Source organism: Neopelma chrysocephalum, unplaced genomic scaffold (assembly GCF_003984885.1).
Source record: "Neopelma chrysocephalum unplaced genomic scaffold, ASM398488v2 Primary Assembly neopelma1_360, whole genome shotgun sequence".
NCBI classification, from domain to species: domain Eukaryota; kingdom Metazoa; phylum Chordata; class Aves; order Passeriformes; family Pipridae; genus Neopelma; species Neopelma chrysocephalum.
In genome coordinates this window covers 112,226-127,133 of record NW_020898024.1, presented here as the reverse complement: position 1 = coordinate 127,133, position 14,908 = coordinate 112,226, and the positions used below count along the sequence as shown (strand labels likewise).

The 14,908-nt window shown below is 54.7% G+C and overlaps 1 protein-coding gene across 1 annotated transcript; it reads right to left on the bottom strand.

The window, feature by feature from the left end:
• Positions 1-2,591: 2,591 nt before the first annotated feature.
• On the bottom strand, positions 2,592-14,330 carry LOC113978719 (connective tissue growth factor-like). Its single transcript, XM_027705876.1, has 5 exons — positions 14,083-14,330; positions 8,653-8,866; positions 5,033-5,281; positions 3,995-4,203; positions 2,592-3,454 (listed from the first exon to the last, which is right to left on the bottom strand). Exons 1-5 carry the CDS (start codon positions 14,143-14,145, stop codon positions 3,143-3,145), a joined length of 1,047 nt encoding a protein of 348 aa, XP_027561677.1. The 5' UTR covers positions 14,146-14,330; the 3' UTR covers positions 2,592-3,142.
• Positions 14,331-14,908: the final 578 nt, after the last annotated feature.

Here is a 14,908-nt window from a genome sequence, read left to right as displayed (position 1 = left end):
GCCCCCCCTGCCCCCCCCAACTCACCGGGGCCGCTCCGCTCCGCGCTGCCTCCACCTGCACCGCCGGCCCCGCCCCCTCTGACGTCACCGCGCCGGCCCCGCCCCACCGCGCGGGCGGCCGCGCCCATTGGCTGCCGGCCCCGCCCGTCAAGCGCGCGCCGGGGAGGGGCGTGGCCGCCCGAGCGCCGCTGCAGTGGGCGGGGCCCGCAGGTGAAGGGGCGTGGCCAGGGATCCCCCCTCCCAGCGCCCCGTGACGTCACCGGCCCATATAAGGAGAAGGAGCCCCCGCGGGGATCCCCGCGCGCCGTGGGGGACCCCGGGCTGGGCCGGGAGAGCCCCAATACCCCCCCCCCAAAAAAAAAATCGGTGCTTTGGGGGATTTTGTTTTTTTGCTCGTTTTCACCCACTTTCTTAACTTTTCTTAGGGGAACCCCTTCCCTGCGGGGACCGGGCCAGCCGGGGGTTCCCCGTCCTGCGCCCACCCCGAGCGGCTGCGGCGTGGCTGGCGCTGATAAACGGCTCCGGGGTCCCTGAGATGCCCCGAACCCAGCCCCATCCCCGGGGCCACACCCGGGCTATCGGGGCCGCGCAGGCGGCGGCTGCGGAGATAAGGGGGGACAGCGGCTCCCGCGGGACCGGGACAGCCATGGAGGGGGCGGCGGGCTGGAATTCGATCCCGGTCCCGGCCCGCTCTGCTGTCCCGGCCCTGCGGTGGCACTGGATGCCGGGGCTGGGCTGGAGCAGGTGGATGCTACCCCAGGGTCACCCCCAGCCCCCCAGGGCCAGCCAAGGCCTTGCGCCCCATCGCACCTTGCCCCGGGTCAGGGTGTCCCCCTGGGGACGGTCCCTGGTGCCACCTAATGGCCACCGCCCTGGGGGCACCGGCAGGGACTGTCACCGCGTGTCCATCACCGTGTGTCCCCCCCTCTGCCTCCACCAGGGCCTTTCCAGCCCCCAGAGAGCCACAGGATGGATCCTGCCCCGGGCTCGGAGCCTCAACACCCCGCAGCTCAAGTGCGATGGGGGCTCGTCCCCGCTGCCCCTCCCTGGGAGCCCTAAGCCTTCCCCAGGGAGGAGGAAGATTTGGGGGGAGGAAGAGCCTCTCGCTCCCACCCCGGTGGGAGGGGAGGGAGCCCCTGGCTAATGTGATGAGAGGGGGATGAATCCATAAGCTGTTAAGCCGCTGCAAAGCCCCTCGCGTTCTGGCCCCGCTATCACCGACTTCTGCTCACATCTGCTCCCGGGGTTATTTTTAATCGGGTATTAAGGATTTCTGGGTCCTTCAGCAGGCAGAGCGGGGGCTCTGCTTTTCCCCCCCCCCAAGCAGAAGCTGTGATTTGCGGGCCCCTGAGACACCAACATCAGCTGCTATTTGGGTGGGGGGAAAGGGACCTTCTGGGGGACCCCCATCCCCTCCATACCCAGCCATCAGCTCTGCAGAGGGTCCCAGCACTGGTCCCTCCAGGCTGGGAGCACTGGGGAAAGGCTGGAGGGGGAACCAGGCAGGAGCCTTACACGGGACATAAAAGATACATAAACAAACAAATAAATGTATAAAATATATAAAAAATAAAGAGATATTTATTAGCATTGAGTAAAGTGCAACCTCAGCGTGGTTGGAGGTTCAGCAGCCGAGGGAATGGCAGGAGAGAAGCTCAGAGAGAGGGAATGGCACGAGCAGGGCTGTGCCAACAGGATACAGGAACTGTACAAGGGTCTTAAAAACAGATAAACAACACCAGATAAATTATTTACGGTTCAAATCGATTCAGGAGGCTGAAGGCTCAGGAGCTGCTGCAGGCTGGGAGAGCAAGAAGAGGGGCTGGGATGGGACACAGGCCCTGAGCTGGTATCTCAGGGGAGTTTGGGGGTTCAGGGCAGCAGCTGGGACTGTCCTGTGGCATCAGGCTCTGCTCTGGGGGGAGATGTAGTGGGGTAAAGCCTTGGGCCTGCTGCTCCTGCTGGAACAGGAATTCATTGGGATTTGCACACGGGATGTGATGAACAGGATCAGGCCCTGTGCCTGGGCGTCTCTGCTAAAAATCAGCAGAGGTTTTCACACAAGAGCTCAGCAGTTCCATGGAGCTGTGGAGCTGCAGGGGCTGCACTGCTGCTGGACACACCACCAGCACCTTCCTGGGCTGGTGGCCTCTCCTGGAGCTGTGGGCTGGCAGTGGGATATCCTTAATGGCAGAGACTCTGTCAGGGCTGTGACCAGGTGGGATTCCTACTGGAGACCTCAGTGCCAACAGCTCTCTGTGTCACTGTCTAAGTAACTCCAGAGGGGATCTGCTCCATTTACAAATACAAGAATTTTTCTTGCCAGTGCCTTAAACTCCCCAGGGAGGCCCAAGCTGAACAGTGCTCCTCCTACTCACAAACATCCAGAGCTACGACTCTGGAGCCAAAACACAGCTGCAGCCCCTCTGTGGGGTCCAGCCTCTCTCTCACCCCAGAGCCATTTCTGAAGAGATCAGGAAGAAATTCCTCCCTGTGAGGATGGGGAGGCCCTGGCACAGGCTGCCCAGAGAAGCTGTGGCTGCCCCATCCCGGGAAGTGTCCAAGGCCAGGCTGGACGGGGCTTGGAGCAACCTGGGCTAGTGGAAGGTGTCCCTGCCCATGGCAGGGGGTTAGAACAAGATGAGCATTAAGGTCCCTCCCAACCCAAACCATTCTATGGTTCTGTGAAATGCTCATCAAGGCACTAAAAGCTGCCCAGAGCAGCACCCACAGGGGACAGGTTTTGGTCTGGCAGCCTGGCCCACACCCAGTTCATGCTGGAGGAGCTCCTAGGGTCTGAATCAGGAACTGTGCCCGCTGTGCTCTGGGCTGGAGACAGGCTGGAGCCGCACGGCTTTGATCCACTCTCCCCTCTGGCCAGTGGGAACATGGATCAAGTTTGCAGCTCGAGCCTGTGTCTGGTCCTTTGCTGACCTGCACGGCACCGTGGGTGGGGGTCAGAGGGCTGGAGCAGCTGGGGCTGTTCCCCCCCAGACCTCAGCTCACTGGGACCACTGGTGTGAACAGTGCTGCTCTGGAGAGCACAGCCCCTCACAGAGGGGCAGAGGCTGCGTTGTCCTGGGACACAGCCACCAAAGCCCCTCAGATCCCTCCCGACACCTCGGATCCGGCCCGGGGAGGGCTATTGCCGCTCGCTCCTGACGTGGTCCCCGATCATCCGCCTGTGGTAGGTGGCCAGGAAGATGTCGTTGTCCCGGGGGCAGTCGTAGTGGCAGGAGCACACCTTGATGAACATCATCTTCCTGTGGAAGGAGTCCCCCTCGGGGCAGCGGAACTCCACCTCGGCGGTGCTGGTGAGGTCGGGGGTGCAGCACCGCCCGTCCGAGCAGCTCCCGCAGAACCGCGGCCGGTACGAGCGGGTGCTGGTGCACCCCGAGAACTCAAAGTGGAGGCTCTGGCGTGGCCTTGGGGTCCTCACACACTTCTTCCCTTTCTGGGGAGAGAGTGGATGGATTAATAATATAATAATAATAATAATAATAATAATGGCCAGTCTTCGCGAATGAAGATTTTGGGAAAGGTCTTTTACCTTTCAAGCCTGCGCAATGGATTTTTTAGGTGAGACACAGCATGTGCTGAACTGAGCCCACCCTTTAATCCTAAGGTTCATCTGCAGGGGCCAAGCAAGCTTGGACGATGGCAGTGAGGTCCTCAGGACGTAGGTTTGTTTAGAGTGACCTTCTCATAGATGGATGGCCTCACAGGGCTAACGGGCTCCATCTGCCCGGGGGACCGAGGAATCGAACCTGGGTCGCAGCGGTGAGAGTCCTGCATGCTAACCACTAGGCCACCAGGGGTCCGGATGGATTAACACAGGCAGGAAAGACACACCGAGGCCTCTGCTCCACCCCCGTCACTGCACAACGGGGCACGGAGACCGCGGAACCACGGAGCAAAGCCCCTGAGCCAGCGCCATTCCCAAGGGCTCCCCTGGCATTTGGGGAGCTGTGTCCCCCTCTCCCCAAGCCCCCACCTTGGTTTTCTCCATGGGGAAGTCGCAGGGCCGGACCATGCAGAGCCGGGTCTCCTTCTCCAGGCGGCACTGGGGGTTGTCGTTGGTGACGCGGGTGGAGATGCCCATCCCGCAGCTCCGGGAGCACGCGCTCCACGCCGTGGTCTGCACCAGGCAGTTCTCCTGCAGGTTGTTCAGCTCAGGCTTCTGGGCTGGGTCCTGCCTGAACACTGAGCCATGGGGAAGAGACACAAGGCGAGGCTCAGGGCTTGAGACAAAGCGTGGCAGCTCCACGGCTGCTCCCAACCTGGGCTAATGCTGCAGGAACAGCAGCAAAGGTCTGGCCCATCCAGTGAGCTGCTCGGCCTCTCAGCAGGGGGAGGATGCAGGGAAACATCTCCTACCACAGCACAGCTCCAACCAGCTTGCTGTGACACCACAGGGTGCACACAGCACCACTGAGCTCTCCCATCAATGGCTCTGATACCCACATGCCAGTGTACAAAACCATGACCAGTTCCAAACCAGTCAGTGACCCAATACACAGGTAGTTTGGATCCTCTCCTATTCCCCAGCAAACAGCTCTTGGCCCCATCCATGAGCCCCAATCCACAGGTAGTTTGGATCCATCCTTATTCCCTAGCAAACAGCTCCTGGCTCCATCCCATGAGCCCCAATCCACAGGTAGTTTGGATCCATCCTTATTCCCTAGCAAACAGTTCCTGGCTCCATCTCATGTGCCCCAGTTCAGAGATCCTTTGGATCCACTTCTCTTCCCCAGGAAACAGCCCCCAGCTCTGTCTCACATGCCCCAATCCACAGGTAGTTCGGATCCACCTCTCTTCCCCAACAAACAGCTCCTGGTCCCACCTCACACACCACAATTCCACAGGTAGCTTAGATCCCATGTACCCCAATCCACAGGTGGTTTGGATCCACTTCTCTTCACCAGAAAACAGCTCCTGCCCCCATCCCCCGTGCCCCAGTCCACCGGTAGTTTGGATCCTTCCCTATTCCCCAGCCAACAGCTCCTGTTCCCATCCCGCCCACCCCACTCACCCGCCATGGCCGTGCCCAGGTCGTTGTCACTGCCCTCCTCACACACCCACTCCTCACAGCACTTGTTGTGGACCCTGACCCTGCGGGGGTGGGGGCAGTCGGGGGACGGCAGGCGCAGGTCGTCGGAGCAGAGCGGGATGCAGCCCACGGCGCCGTCCAGGCAGATGCACTGCAGTTTGCACGTGGGCTGGAAGCTCTCCCCGTTCAGGTAGATCTTGCCCAGCAGGTCACACGTTGCACCCTCGTGAGCTGTGGGGGGAGGAGGAGGAGGAAGAGCTGAGCGAGAGGCTGAAGTTCTGCCTCAGGGGGACACGGGGCTGCCGAGAAGGGACAGAGCCCACCCTGCCCTGCTCTGCCATCCCAGTGCTGGATTGTTTAATATTTGCCTCCCTGGATTCAAGGCTGCTCCTGACATGGATTTTTTGGAACCGCCAACCCTCCCAAAGCTCTCTAGAAAAATTTCTCTCCATTTGGGTGAGCTGTCAAGTGTGACTTTGTCTTTACAGCCCGTTCCCCAGTCAGTGCCCGGTCAGTGGTGTCACATCCCTGACATGGCACATGAGCAGCAACTTTGCTCCTCAATACTCCTGGCAGACCAAAAGGCAACATTCTCCTGAGAGCAGCTGGTTCCCACGTGGCTGATGGCACCTACAAAGGAAATGACACTTTGGGCTGGTGACCTTTCTGGCCCCTCTGTGATGCACAAATCTCTTCTTCCTTCCAGCTCCAATTTTTTCTAGTTCTCTCTCTTCTGATCTCCGTGTCTCTCATCTCCAGCCCTCCTACCAGTCTTTCCCTCCTTCCTAATAAAACTTGGGCATAAAAGGAAACACAACAATATCTGACACAGAGCAGCAAAACCTTCACTCTGCTCCCCAGCTCTTATATCTGGCTTGGCCAAAAACTTTCCCAGTGGAAGTTTTCCAGCAGAAATCTCTTATTTGATTGAGATCAGGAATGGTTTCAATAGGAACCAACTGAAGCATTTCATTTTTATATCAAAGATTTCCTTTGTGCTCAACCAAAATACTTGTGGGACAGTGTCCGTGGTGGGAAGTGTTTTGCTCTGGTAATTATTTTAGGCACTATAAAAGATCAAGATGAAATATATTGATAAAATGGAAGCAGAAAGTTTTGACACAGCCAAATGAGTATTCTAAATAAATCATGAAAAAAATTGAGGTTTTTTTTTAATATATAGATATTTAGATATATTTTTATATTTTTTTTTCTATCAGCCTGAAATGAAATGTTGAAATCTCAGAGTTGTTCACGGGACAGAAATCCTGATTTTGGACAGTTCTCAGCAGCTGCTGCTTCCTGCAAAAAACCATGCAAACCTCTATTGGGAAGCTACCAAAGTGAAGGATTCTTGGCTGCTTGTGGAGGCTTCCCAGGAAACCTGATCTATTTTGCCCTTAGTCCTGCTCACCCAGGGGACACAGTGTCAGACAGAAAGTGGTTGGACTAAACAAGGAGCGAGAGCCTCTTTCCATCCCATCCCTTGAGGGGACACAAATCCTTCCGGACTGTTCCAAACCGGAGCTGGATCTCGGCTTGCAACTCTTTTCAATGCCATTGGGATAAAAATACTCCTGTGCTCCAACTTAGAAGTTTCAAAATCCTCACTTTTTCCATCAAAGTGGAAGCCATCCATCCACCCTCCCTCCACACAACCATTCAGACTTATTTTTAAACCCTCTCTCCCTGTTTTTCAGCCCGAGCGCTCTCCCGTCCCGCTGAACGGATCGTGCTGTTCCCTCTCCTCCCTCCCCACCCAAGGAATGGCAGCTCACTCCAGGGGTTGATTATGTTTTCCAAACTCAGTGGTTCTGTCGTGCCCTTCATTACCCTCCCTGACCTCCCTTTCCCAATGACCCAATCCAATTAAGGCACCGAAGCAACGGCGCCCGCGGAGAGAGGTGGTTCTTTATTCCCTGGCACTGCCCGACCCCAGACACCAACTCCAGCCAAGGAGACTTTTGCTCTTTTCCACAGGGAGTATGGCAGGGCTCAAAGAGCCTCTCCAGCTCCTCTGCCAGGTCCCAATACCCACCCAGGCCACCCTACCACCGGTAGGAACCCTACTCTAGAGTTACTACGGGATTGTCTCTACCTTTCTGATACTCCAAGGTCTCTGCAGGAAGAGAAGGATTCCTCTGCATTGTGTGGAATGTGATAACATTAAGCAAATACACGATAATTTTCCTTGTGAGGGTTCCCTTCCCACCTCTGCTGATATGGCCCTCGGGCTGGTCCCAGCTGAGATGCTTTTCCCGTGGCACTGGAACACCTCAGCTCCTTTCTGCTCCCAGAACATCTGTCTTTCTTGGATAAATGTAAGTCACATTGATCCTTCCCCTCCTCTGATTCACCACTCCACCTTCCTTCCCTGCCTCCAAAATCCCCCTTCTTCCAACAGATCCATGTGGACACCACGAAAACATCACCCAAGGACCTTACAGCTCAAATCCTCAGTTCATTTTAGGGAGATATCCTGGTCTGGGTTCACTGGGAGTTTTGCCATGAAAAGCTTAATTTCTCACTTAAAAGCAGGGGGGATAGTTGTGTCGCCAACTCTGATTTCCTCCACAGCAGGAATTTGGGACTCTTACTCCAAAATGTTCGGATCAGACCTGATATGTCACGGTGAACACAAAGTGCCTTTATCAGAAGGATGCCCAGGCTTTGTGGGGAGACTTGAGAGGAAATCATTCCCGTGATTTCACTGCCTTTCCTCCACAAACCCACCCCCAATTCCCAGTGGGAATGATGCAGCCTGTGGCTCACACCTGCTGGGTGTTATCACACCTACATTCACCTTATTAAGCTTCAATCCTCAGCTCTCAGGTGTCAATGCCTACAGAAAGAACCAGGAGCTCCCATGGCTCCTAAAGATCCCAAAAAAACTGGGTGAGGGAAATGAAACAACTTATATAAACTTTTCAAAATAATAAAAAAAAAATCCAACTTCTACAAGTTAGATTCATTTGGACAAGGGCCTGAAGCTCCTGGCAGAGATGGGGCAGAGGAGTCTTTTTTTTAAGCAAAGAACAGGAGATTGAGGAAATACTTGCCTTTTTTTTTTCCTCTTGACCAAAGTAATTTTTGCCTGTTTTAAAAAGAGCCGCCAAATAAAAACATAAAATCAAAAAGATTTTTCTTTTCTGGCTGAAAAGAGGCACGAGGAGAGAAAATAGTTTCTTGCCTTTGCGTTTACCTGGCTCAGGAATTCTCATGTTCCGCACAGACACGATGTGGTGAAGGAGCTGTTCAGCTCTTCCCACCCACACATTCCAGCCAGAAACACACTTTGGGAGCAGCCAAGTGCAGAACACCCATATCCAGTGCAAGGTGGGGGGATTTGGGGTGGGATTTTCCAGGAAAAAGCCCTTTCAGTAAGAGCCCAGATTGCTGATATTTACCCACAGGGATAACAGAGGATGTGTCCTAAGGATGTCCCAGGACATAGGAGAGATCCATAGCCCCACTCACGCCTTTGGAGCTGAGGGAAGGAGCTGTGTGTGTGTCAGTGGATTTGTTGGCTCCCAGGGAATTCTGCTGGGTGTTCTGGGAGGCGCCACGGAAAACCACCCAAGAGCAGAACATGCAGGTCTCACCTAAGCAGATCCCGCTGCCTCTGTGGATTTTGGAGAAGTCGCAGTAGAGTCCCTTGTGGTGGTCACAGGGCCTGTGCAGGGAGCAGAGCTCTCCCAGCTGCCTGGCACACACCTTGCAGCAGCCACAGGCATCCAACACGTGGCTGGTGCCAGCAGGGCACTGCAGAGGCTGGGAGGGACACTGGCACGGGAACGTGCAGGCCTGTGCTTCTCCCTGGAGGGCAAAAACCCACGGAGAGGATGAGTCCGGGCAGGGAAAGGGAAAACACGGCTCTGCCGCAAGCACAGACACCCCAGAGAGAGGAGGGAGAGCCCAGGGACTCACAGGACTTTTCTCATCCCTCATTCATCTGGAACTCAAGGGGGGAAAAGATGCCTCTGGGAAGCAAAGCCAAAACAAACAGGACAAGCAGTAGCTCCGAGTCCCCTGCACAGCTCACCCCCCGCCTCCCTGGAAGCAATAAAGTGGTAATTATTAACAGCAAGCAATTCCAGCTCTTACACAGGACAAACATCAAAGCCTCTGCAGCACCAGCAGAATCAGACCCAGCTGGAGCTGGAAAAGGACGTGCACAGGTACAGAACTTGCCCAAAGTCAGGCAGCGGGATTGGAGCAGCGTTAAAAACTGACCCAAAGGCTCCCATTTTGACCCCTCGATTTCACACTTCCTTCATTATTCCCAGAGATTTGCCCTCTCCTCTCCCCTTTCCAAGGAACACAGCATAACCAACCTTCCTTGGGACTTTGTGACTCCAGAGCTGCCCCCATTGGCAGCATTTCACTGGCCACCCCTTGAAACCCACCCTTGGATTTACACCACTTCAGACATTAAACAGAGACCAGGCTATGGCTGAAGGGGGGTTTCCTGCTCTGGAAAACCCAAGATGTGTCCAATGACTGAGTCTGTGCCACCTTTGTCCTGCGTCTGCCTGGAGCAGCTACAGCAGCTCAGCTCTGGATGTGCCTGAATTTGGGAGATGTGACACGCTGAAGTCACACCTAAAGATCCTCTGAAACCTCCTCAGTGCCAACTCCAGCCTGGTTTTCTGTTCCTGCCCGCTCAAGTCCTCCCTTGCCCTGCTCCATCACCACTCCAACCTGCTCAGGCACTGCTGGACATGGCTCAGCTCCCACCCGGGGCTGACACGACCTTTGCACATGGATGATGCCACCAAAACACTCTGGGATCCTGCCCTGCTGTGACCTGGGTGGAGAGGGAAGCACCCAACTGGGCAAGCCCCTCACAGCTCCACTGGCAACCTGGGAGAGGGGCAGCCAAGCTGGGAAGAGCCTGAGGGCAGGTGAGGGGGGGACACACACCTGGGACAGAGGTCAGAGAATAAATTTATCTTTCTTTACAGCTCTGTTTGGACTTGTCACATCCCACTCAGCCCTCCCTTGGGAAACAGCTTCCTTGGATATTGTGTTTGTCACCAATAACAGCAGAAAAACTTTTCCAGCTGTTTTGACTGTTGCTCTGACTTGATCTCCTGTGGGGTAGGAAGGTGCCAACTGCTTTGTATGGTTGGAACACCCAGCACAGCCCAGTGCAGGACTGGGACTGGGCTAAACCTTCCCTCAAAATCATGGAATTATAGAATCATAGAATATCCTGAGCTTGAAGGGACCCACAGGGATCATCCAATCCAACTCCTGGCCCTGCACAGACACCCCAACAATCCCACCCTGTCCCTCAGAGCGTTGTCCAAACCCTCCTGGAGCTCTGGCAGCCTTGGGGCTGTGCCCACTGCCCTGGAGAGCCTGGGCAGTGCCCAAACAGCCTCTGGGGGAAGAACCTTTCCCTGAGATCCAACCTAAACCTCCTCAGACACAAATCTAGCCATTCCCTCGGGTGCTCCCAAGGGCTGAGTCCTCCCAGAATCTCCCTGCTCAGCAGGAATCAGCCTAATTCTCCTGAATCCCTCCTAGCACAGAGTATTTTGGAGCCAAGCCCCTCCTGCCTGCAGCCCAGCTGTTCCCAGCCGGCAGCGCTGGAGCAGCTCGCCAGGAGCTGGCACGTCACAGGGATCAATTCCCAACCACTGAAGTGCATTAAAAGAACTAAAAATACAGAAATCTTCCCTACTGTTTTTCGTGTAGGCAACTGCTGGAGCTGCCAAGGGATGTGTTATCCAGCCCCGGGTGAGTGGGTGGGGGGTACGTGAGCTCACACAAGAGGCAGAGCATTCCTGCCACGGGATCTGTGTTGAGATGCAATCCATGCACTTAAGAAAAAATAATGGCAACAAGCATTTTCCAGTGCAGTGTCAGCCACAGGCCATAGAAAGAAACACTCTCAAAATAGCTCTCCTGCTGAAATCCAAACCAAAACAACCTCTTGCGGGATGACAGAACACAGTGGAATTAAACCCATCCCTGGAAGTGTTCAAGGCCAGGTTGGATGGGGCTTGAAGCAACCTGGGATAGTGGAAGCTGCCCCTGCCCATGGCAGGGGGTTGGACAAGATGGTCTTTCAGTTCCCTTCCCCAAACCATGATTCTATGAGTTCTCTTCCTTGATCTCATTAATCCGTGCTGGCTCTGGTGGTTTCCTTGATAACTCACCCACACAAACCACCCCACCTGGTTTTACCTTCTGCTCCCAGCAGCTTCACTCCCTTGCTGTATCACAGCTGCTTTCAGAGCACAGCATCTGGATTCAGATCTCTGGCATGTCAGAGACCTGCTGGGTGACCCTGCACCCACCTCAGCTGTGCCTCATTTCCCTCAGCTCAAACGCCCAGTTCATCCTGGTTTTCAGGGCTCTTTCCAATACTCCAAGACATTCCCACCAGTCAGCTCAGAAGTGCCTCCCTCCATCACCCAGGCGGTGTTGGGGCTCCTGTTTGCTGGTTTTATTGCAGAGCAAAGTCAGCCCGTTCTATTTACTACTCCTGCTGCTCTCCCGGGTCCAGGAGAGGAGGGAATGAGCTGGAATTGGGTTTGGCTCACACCCCTCCTGACATTGAGCGCTGAAAAACGGCCTGGCCAGGGGGAACCTCTGGAGCTGGGAACAGCTGGGAGAAAGTCAACATTGAACCTGAGTCCTCTATTACTCAGTTTTCCTTCAGATAGGCTAAACAGTGGATTATATTGGATTTGCAAGACACACCTTCCACCTGCATTCTTTCCAAGGACTGCTTCTAGGAGTTGTTTCATCACAGCGTGGAAACTGCCCCAAGACTGCCCCAAAGAACTCCCCAACCTGTCCCCAGGAACTGCCAGGACTGGAATTAGGGGCTTTGCTGCAGACCCAAATGTAACACAAAGCCCAGCATTTCCACATAAACTACCACTGACCTGGGTCCAGAGAGATTCAACTCAGGGAACATTTCGTTTTCTTTCCTCTGCAGAAGGGGCTGCCCCAAAACTCACTTTGACTTTCACTGAGCAGGATCCTGATTTCAGGGTCACTACAGCCTTGCCCTTGTTTCTGTTGAGGTTGGCAGAGCACTTCTGTGAACTCTGAGAGCAGCAGAACACAACCAGTCTCAGGGATCAAGGCTGTGGAGTTAAGGGAGTTCTAAAGCCTGGAATATCAGCTCTCCCTGCTCCTGGCTTTGCTGGCAGCTCTTGCATCCATCACAAACACTGTGTGAGAAGCTGTGGGACTCCCAGGACTCCTGAGTGATGGCCAAGCCACCGTGGGAGTGCCAACACCTGGATAGAGGATTCCCCTGCCTCTGCTCCATCGTGTTCTCCACCTCTGACTCCCGGGTCCCATCCCAGCTGACAAGCCAGAACAAGCTCCCTCCCAACTGCCAGCACCAAACCCAGCTACCTGGGGGTAAGAAAGAGTGAGAACCTTCTTCCTGCTTCATATTCACATAAAACCCCTTCCTCAGCACCCTTAGGAAGGCACAAGTTGGGGACATGAGATCTCACCAGGTCTGTGGTACCCTCAGGATTCCTCGTTCCTGATCAAGGTTCACGGGAGCCCAGGGAACCAGCTGAGGGAGCCAAACCAAAGGGGACTTCTAAAGTTTATTTGGGCTCATCACTGCACTCAGAGGGCTGGGAAGGGAGAGTTCTGAGCTGAGCCAGGGGTTAATGCTGCAAGGTAGAGGTGAGATAATAAACATCCAACTGGTTCTCCTTGTGCTCCAAGACTGGCAGTAGATAAAGCAGCCAAAACACAGCTATTCATCCTCCAAACACTGGACAGCTGTGGATAATCCCCACTCTCCCTCTATCACAGGCTCTCAAGGCACCTTCCCAAGGCTGTTGCAGCACTTTGTACAACAACCTGTTAGGGGAGACAAGAACCAGTGATCCCATTCCCAGACAGTGGGGACATAGAGACCTGCCCAGGCTGAGCCTAAACATAACTCCCAGAAATCCTGGAACTACTCCCACCTCTGAACACCACCACAGGCAGATTCAGGAGTAACAGCTCTCATTTCCTGCCTTGATCCACGAAAAATAAATAAATCACAGATTCATTTAGACTGGAAAAGACCTTTATGGTCATTGAGTCCAACCCAATGCTCAGAGCTCAAAGAGAGGTAAAACTTCCATTTCTGAGGCAGGTTTAGGGAAAAGGACACATCTCAGAGTGATGTTTGAGGGTCGCAGCAGTGGGATTCACTGTTACTGTTTATATGACAAACAGGAGGCTGCCAAAGCTGAGCCAGTGCAAGAACCAAGGTACCAACCCGAATGGCAGCAGTTACCCTCAGATCATATCCCAGGGCACATTCCTGGCAGGAGAGGGGCTGGCACACTCCAAGTGCTGCCAGGAGCATCCAACAGACCTCACCAACAAGGAGTTTATTGCCTCTCTCAGCACAACAAGCCCTGCAAGTGCTTCTGTGAACCCGATTTCCTGATGTGTCCAAAAGGCACTTCCAACAATTTAGAGCCATTAATGACTGCAGGGACCTTCCTGCCAGTCCTGGCACGGGAACAGCACACAAACATCCTAAGAGGAATCAGCTGCTCTGTCAAGCACTTGTATTAACAGGAAAACAGGCACAAATCCTGCTCTGGAAACTCCGCAGTCTAATTTTCCCCTCGGGATCACTGGGTTTGGGAGCACATGGGTGGATTCAGTGGCAGCTGGGGAAGGATGGGGATGGTGAGGAACTGGGATATGAGACTGTTATTCCTCGCAGTGACATAAACTCAGTGACTGACTTTCCCTCTCTCTGTTCTCTTCTCCCCCTTGTAAACCAGGACTGGCCTTTGAATCCCAGGAGGGGGATGAAACAAAACCCATTCCCGTGTGCCAGGAGCTCTGAGATCCGTGGATGACTGGCGTTACACGGGGCAGCTCCGAGCCTCGTTTAATTACACAGCACGTTTGCGTCCCTCTGATCCCAGCCCAGCTTCCCTGGGAAACTCGGGAGCAGGTGGGAAGAGTTTCCCAGCCCAAAGCCCTCTCATGCATCCAAGCAAGAAGCTGCAGAGCCCAGGCAGAGCTGTACGTACCCAGCCAGGGGCGAGGAGCAGCAGGAGCACGGTCCGGGTCACTGTCCCCAAGTTTCCAGACATCCCGAGCACTGGGAAGGGATCCAGGCTGCCGACTGATTCCCGCTCGTTCGGAGTTTCTCGTCTCTTTGGAGCAAGTTGCACATCAGCTTCTCCTTAAATATCCTCTGGAGGGGGCGGGCCCCGCGCTGAGCGACGGGCTGGAACCGAGCCCGAAGGGGTGCAACAAAAACTGCCCAAATTCCAGGGAACACGAGCGGATTCCTGCGGCCCCCGCGGTTACGGGGCTGCCGCTGCTGCCTGCAGCCTGGTTACCTTCCAGGCGGGTAAATCAAACCCCAGTAAAAGCGGGATTGTTATGTTTTAATTTTCACCTCTTTCCAGCTCCTGGCACAGCTTTGCTGTCAGAGCCCCCCTTTCCCTGCCTGCGGCCGTTCCTGTTCGGCTGCAGGAGCCGAGGGGTGAATAAGCAGAGCTTTGCGGTGCTCAGCGTTGGAGCAGGAGGGAGGGATGGCAAGTTTGGAGCTGTCAGGTGTCACCTCTATCCCCGCATCGCTTGTGCTTCCAGCTCCCAGAAATTAAAGTTTCATCACTGGAACTCCTGCACGAGGAGTGCTTGTAGAACTCCTCTGTGTTTTACAAGGCAACGAATAGCTCCAGGATGAAGAGTTTTGATTAAGGACGGCACTTCCCTAAAGTGCTTTGTTTGCGCCTCAGGATGGATGCAGGATCTCACACACCTTTACTTTGGGGCAATACCCTTTCTGTTTGCTGCCGAAATCCAGCACCAGGCTTCTGTACAGCCAGCACAACAGACCTTTGGAAT

Coding starts and splice junctions, on each gene's coding strand:
- LOC113978719 (XM_027705876.1), bottom strand. CDS start 14,145: ATGTCTGGAAACTTGGGGACAGTGACCCGGACCGTGCTCCTGCTGCTC. Junction 8,867..14,082: donor TGCTCCTCGCCCCTGGCTGG/GTACGTACAGCT, acceptor TTTGCCCTCCAG/GGAGAAGCACAGGCCTGCAC. Junction 5,282..8,652: donor AGGCAGCGGGATCTGCTTAG/GTGAGACCTGCA, acceptor CTCCCCCCACAG/CTCACGAGGGTGCAACGTGT.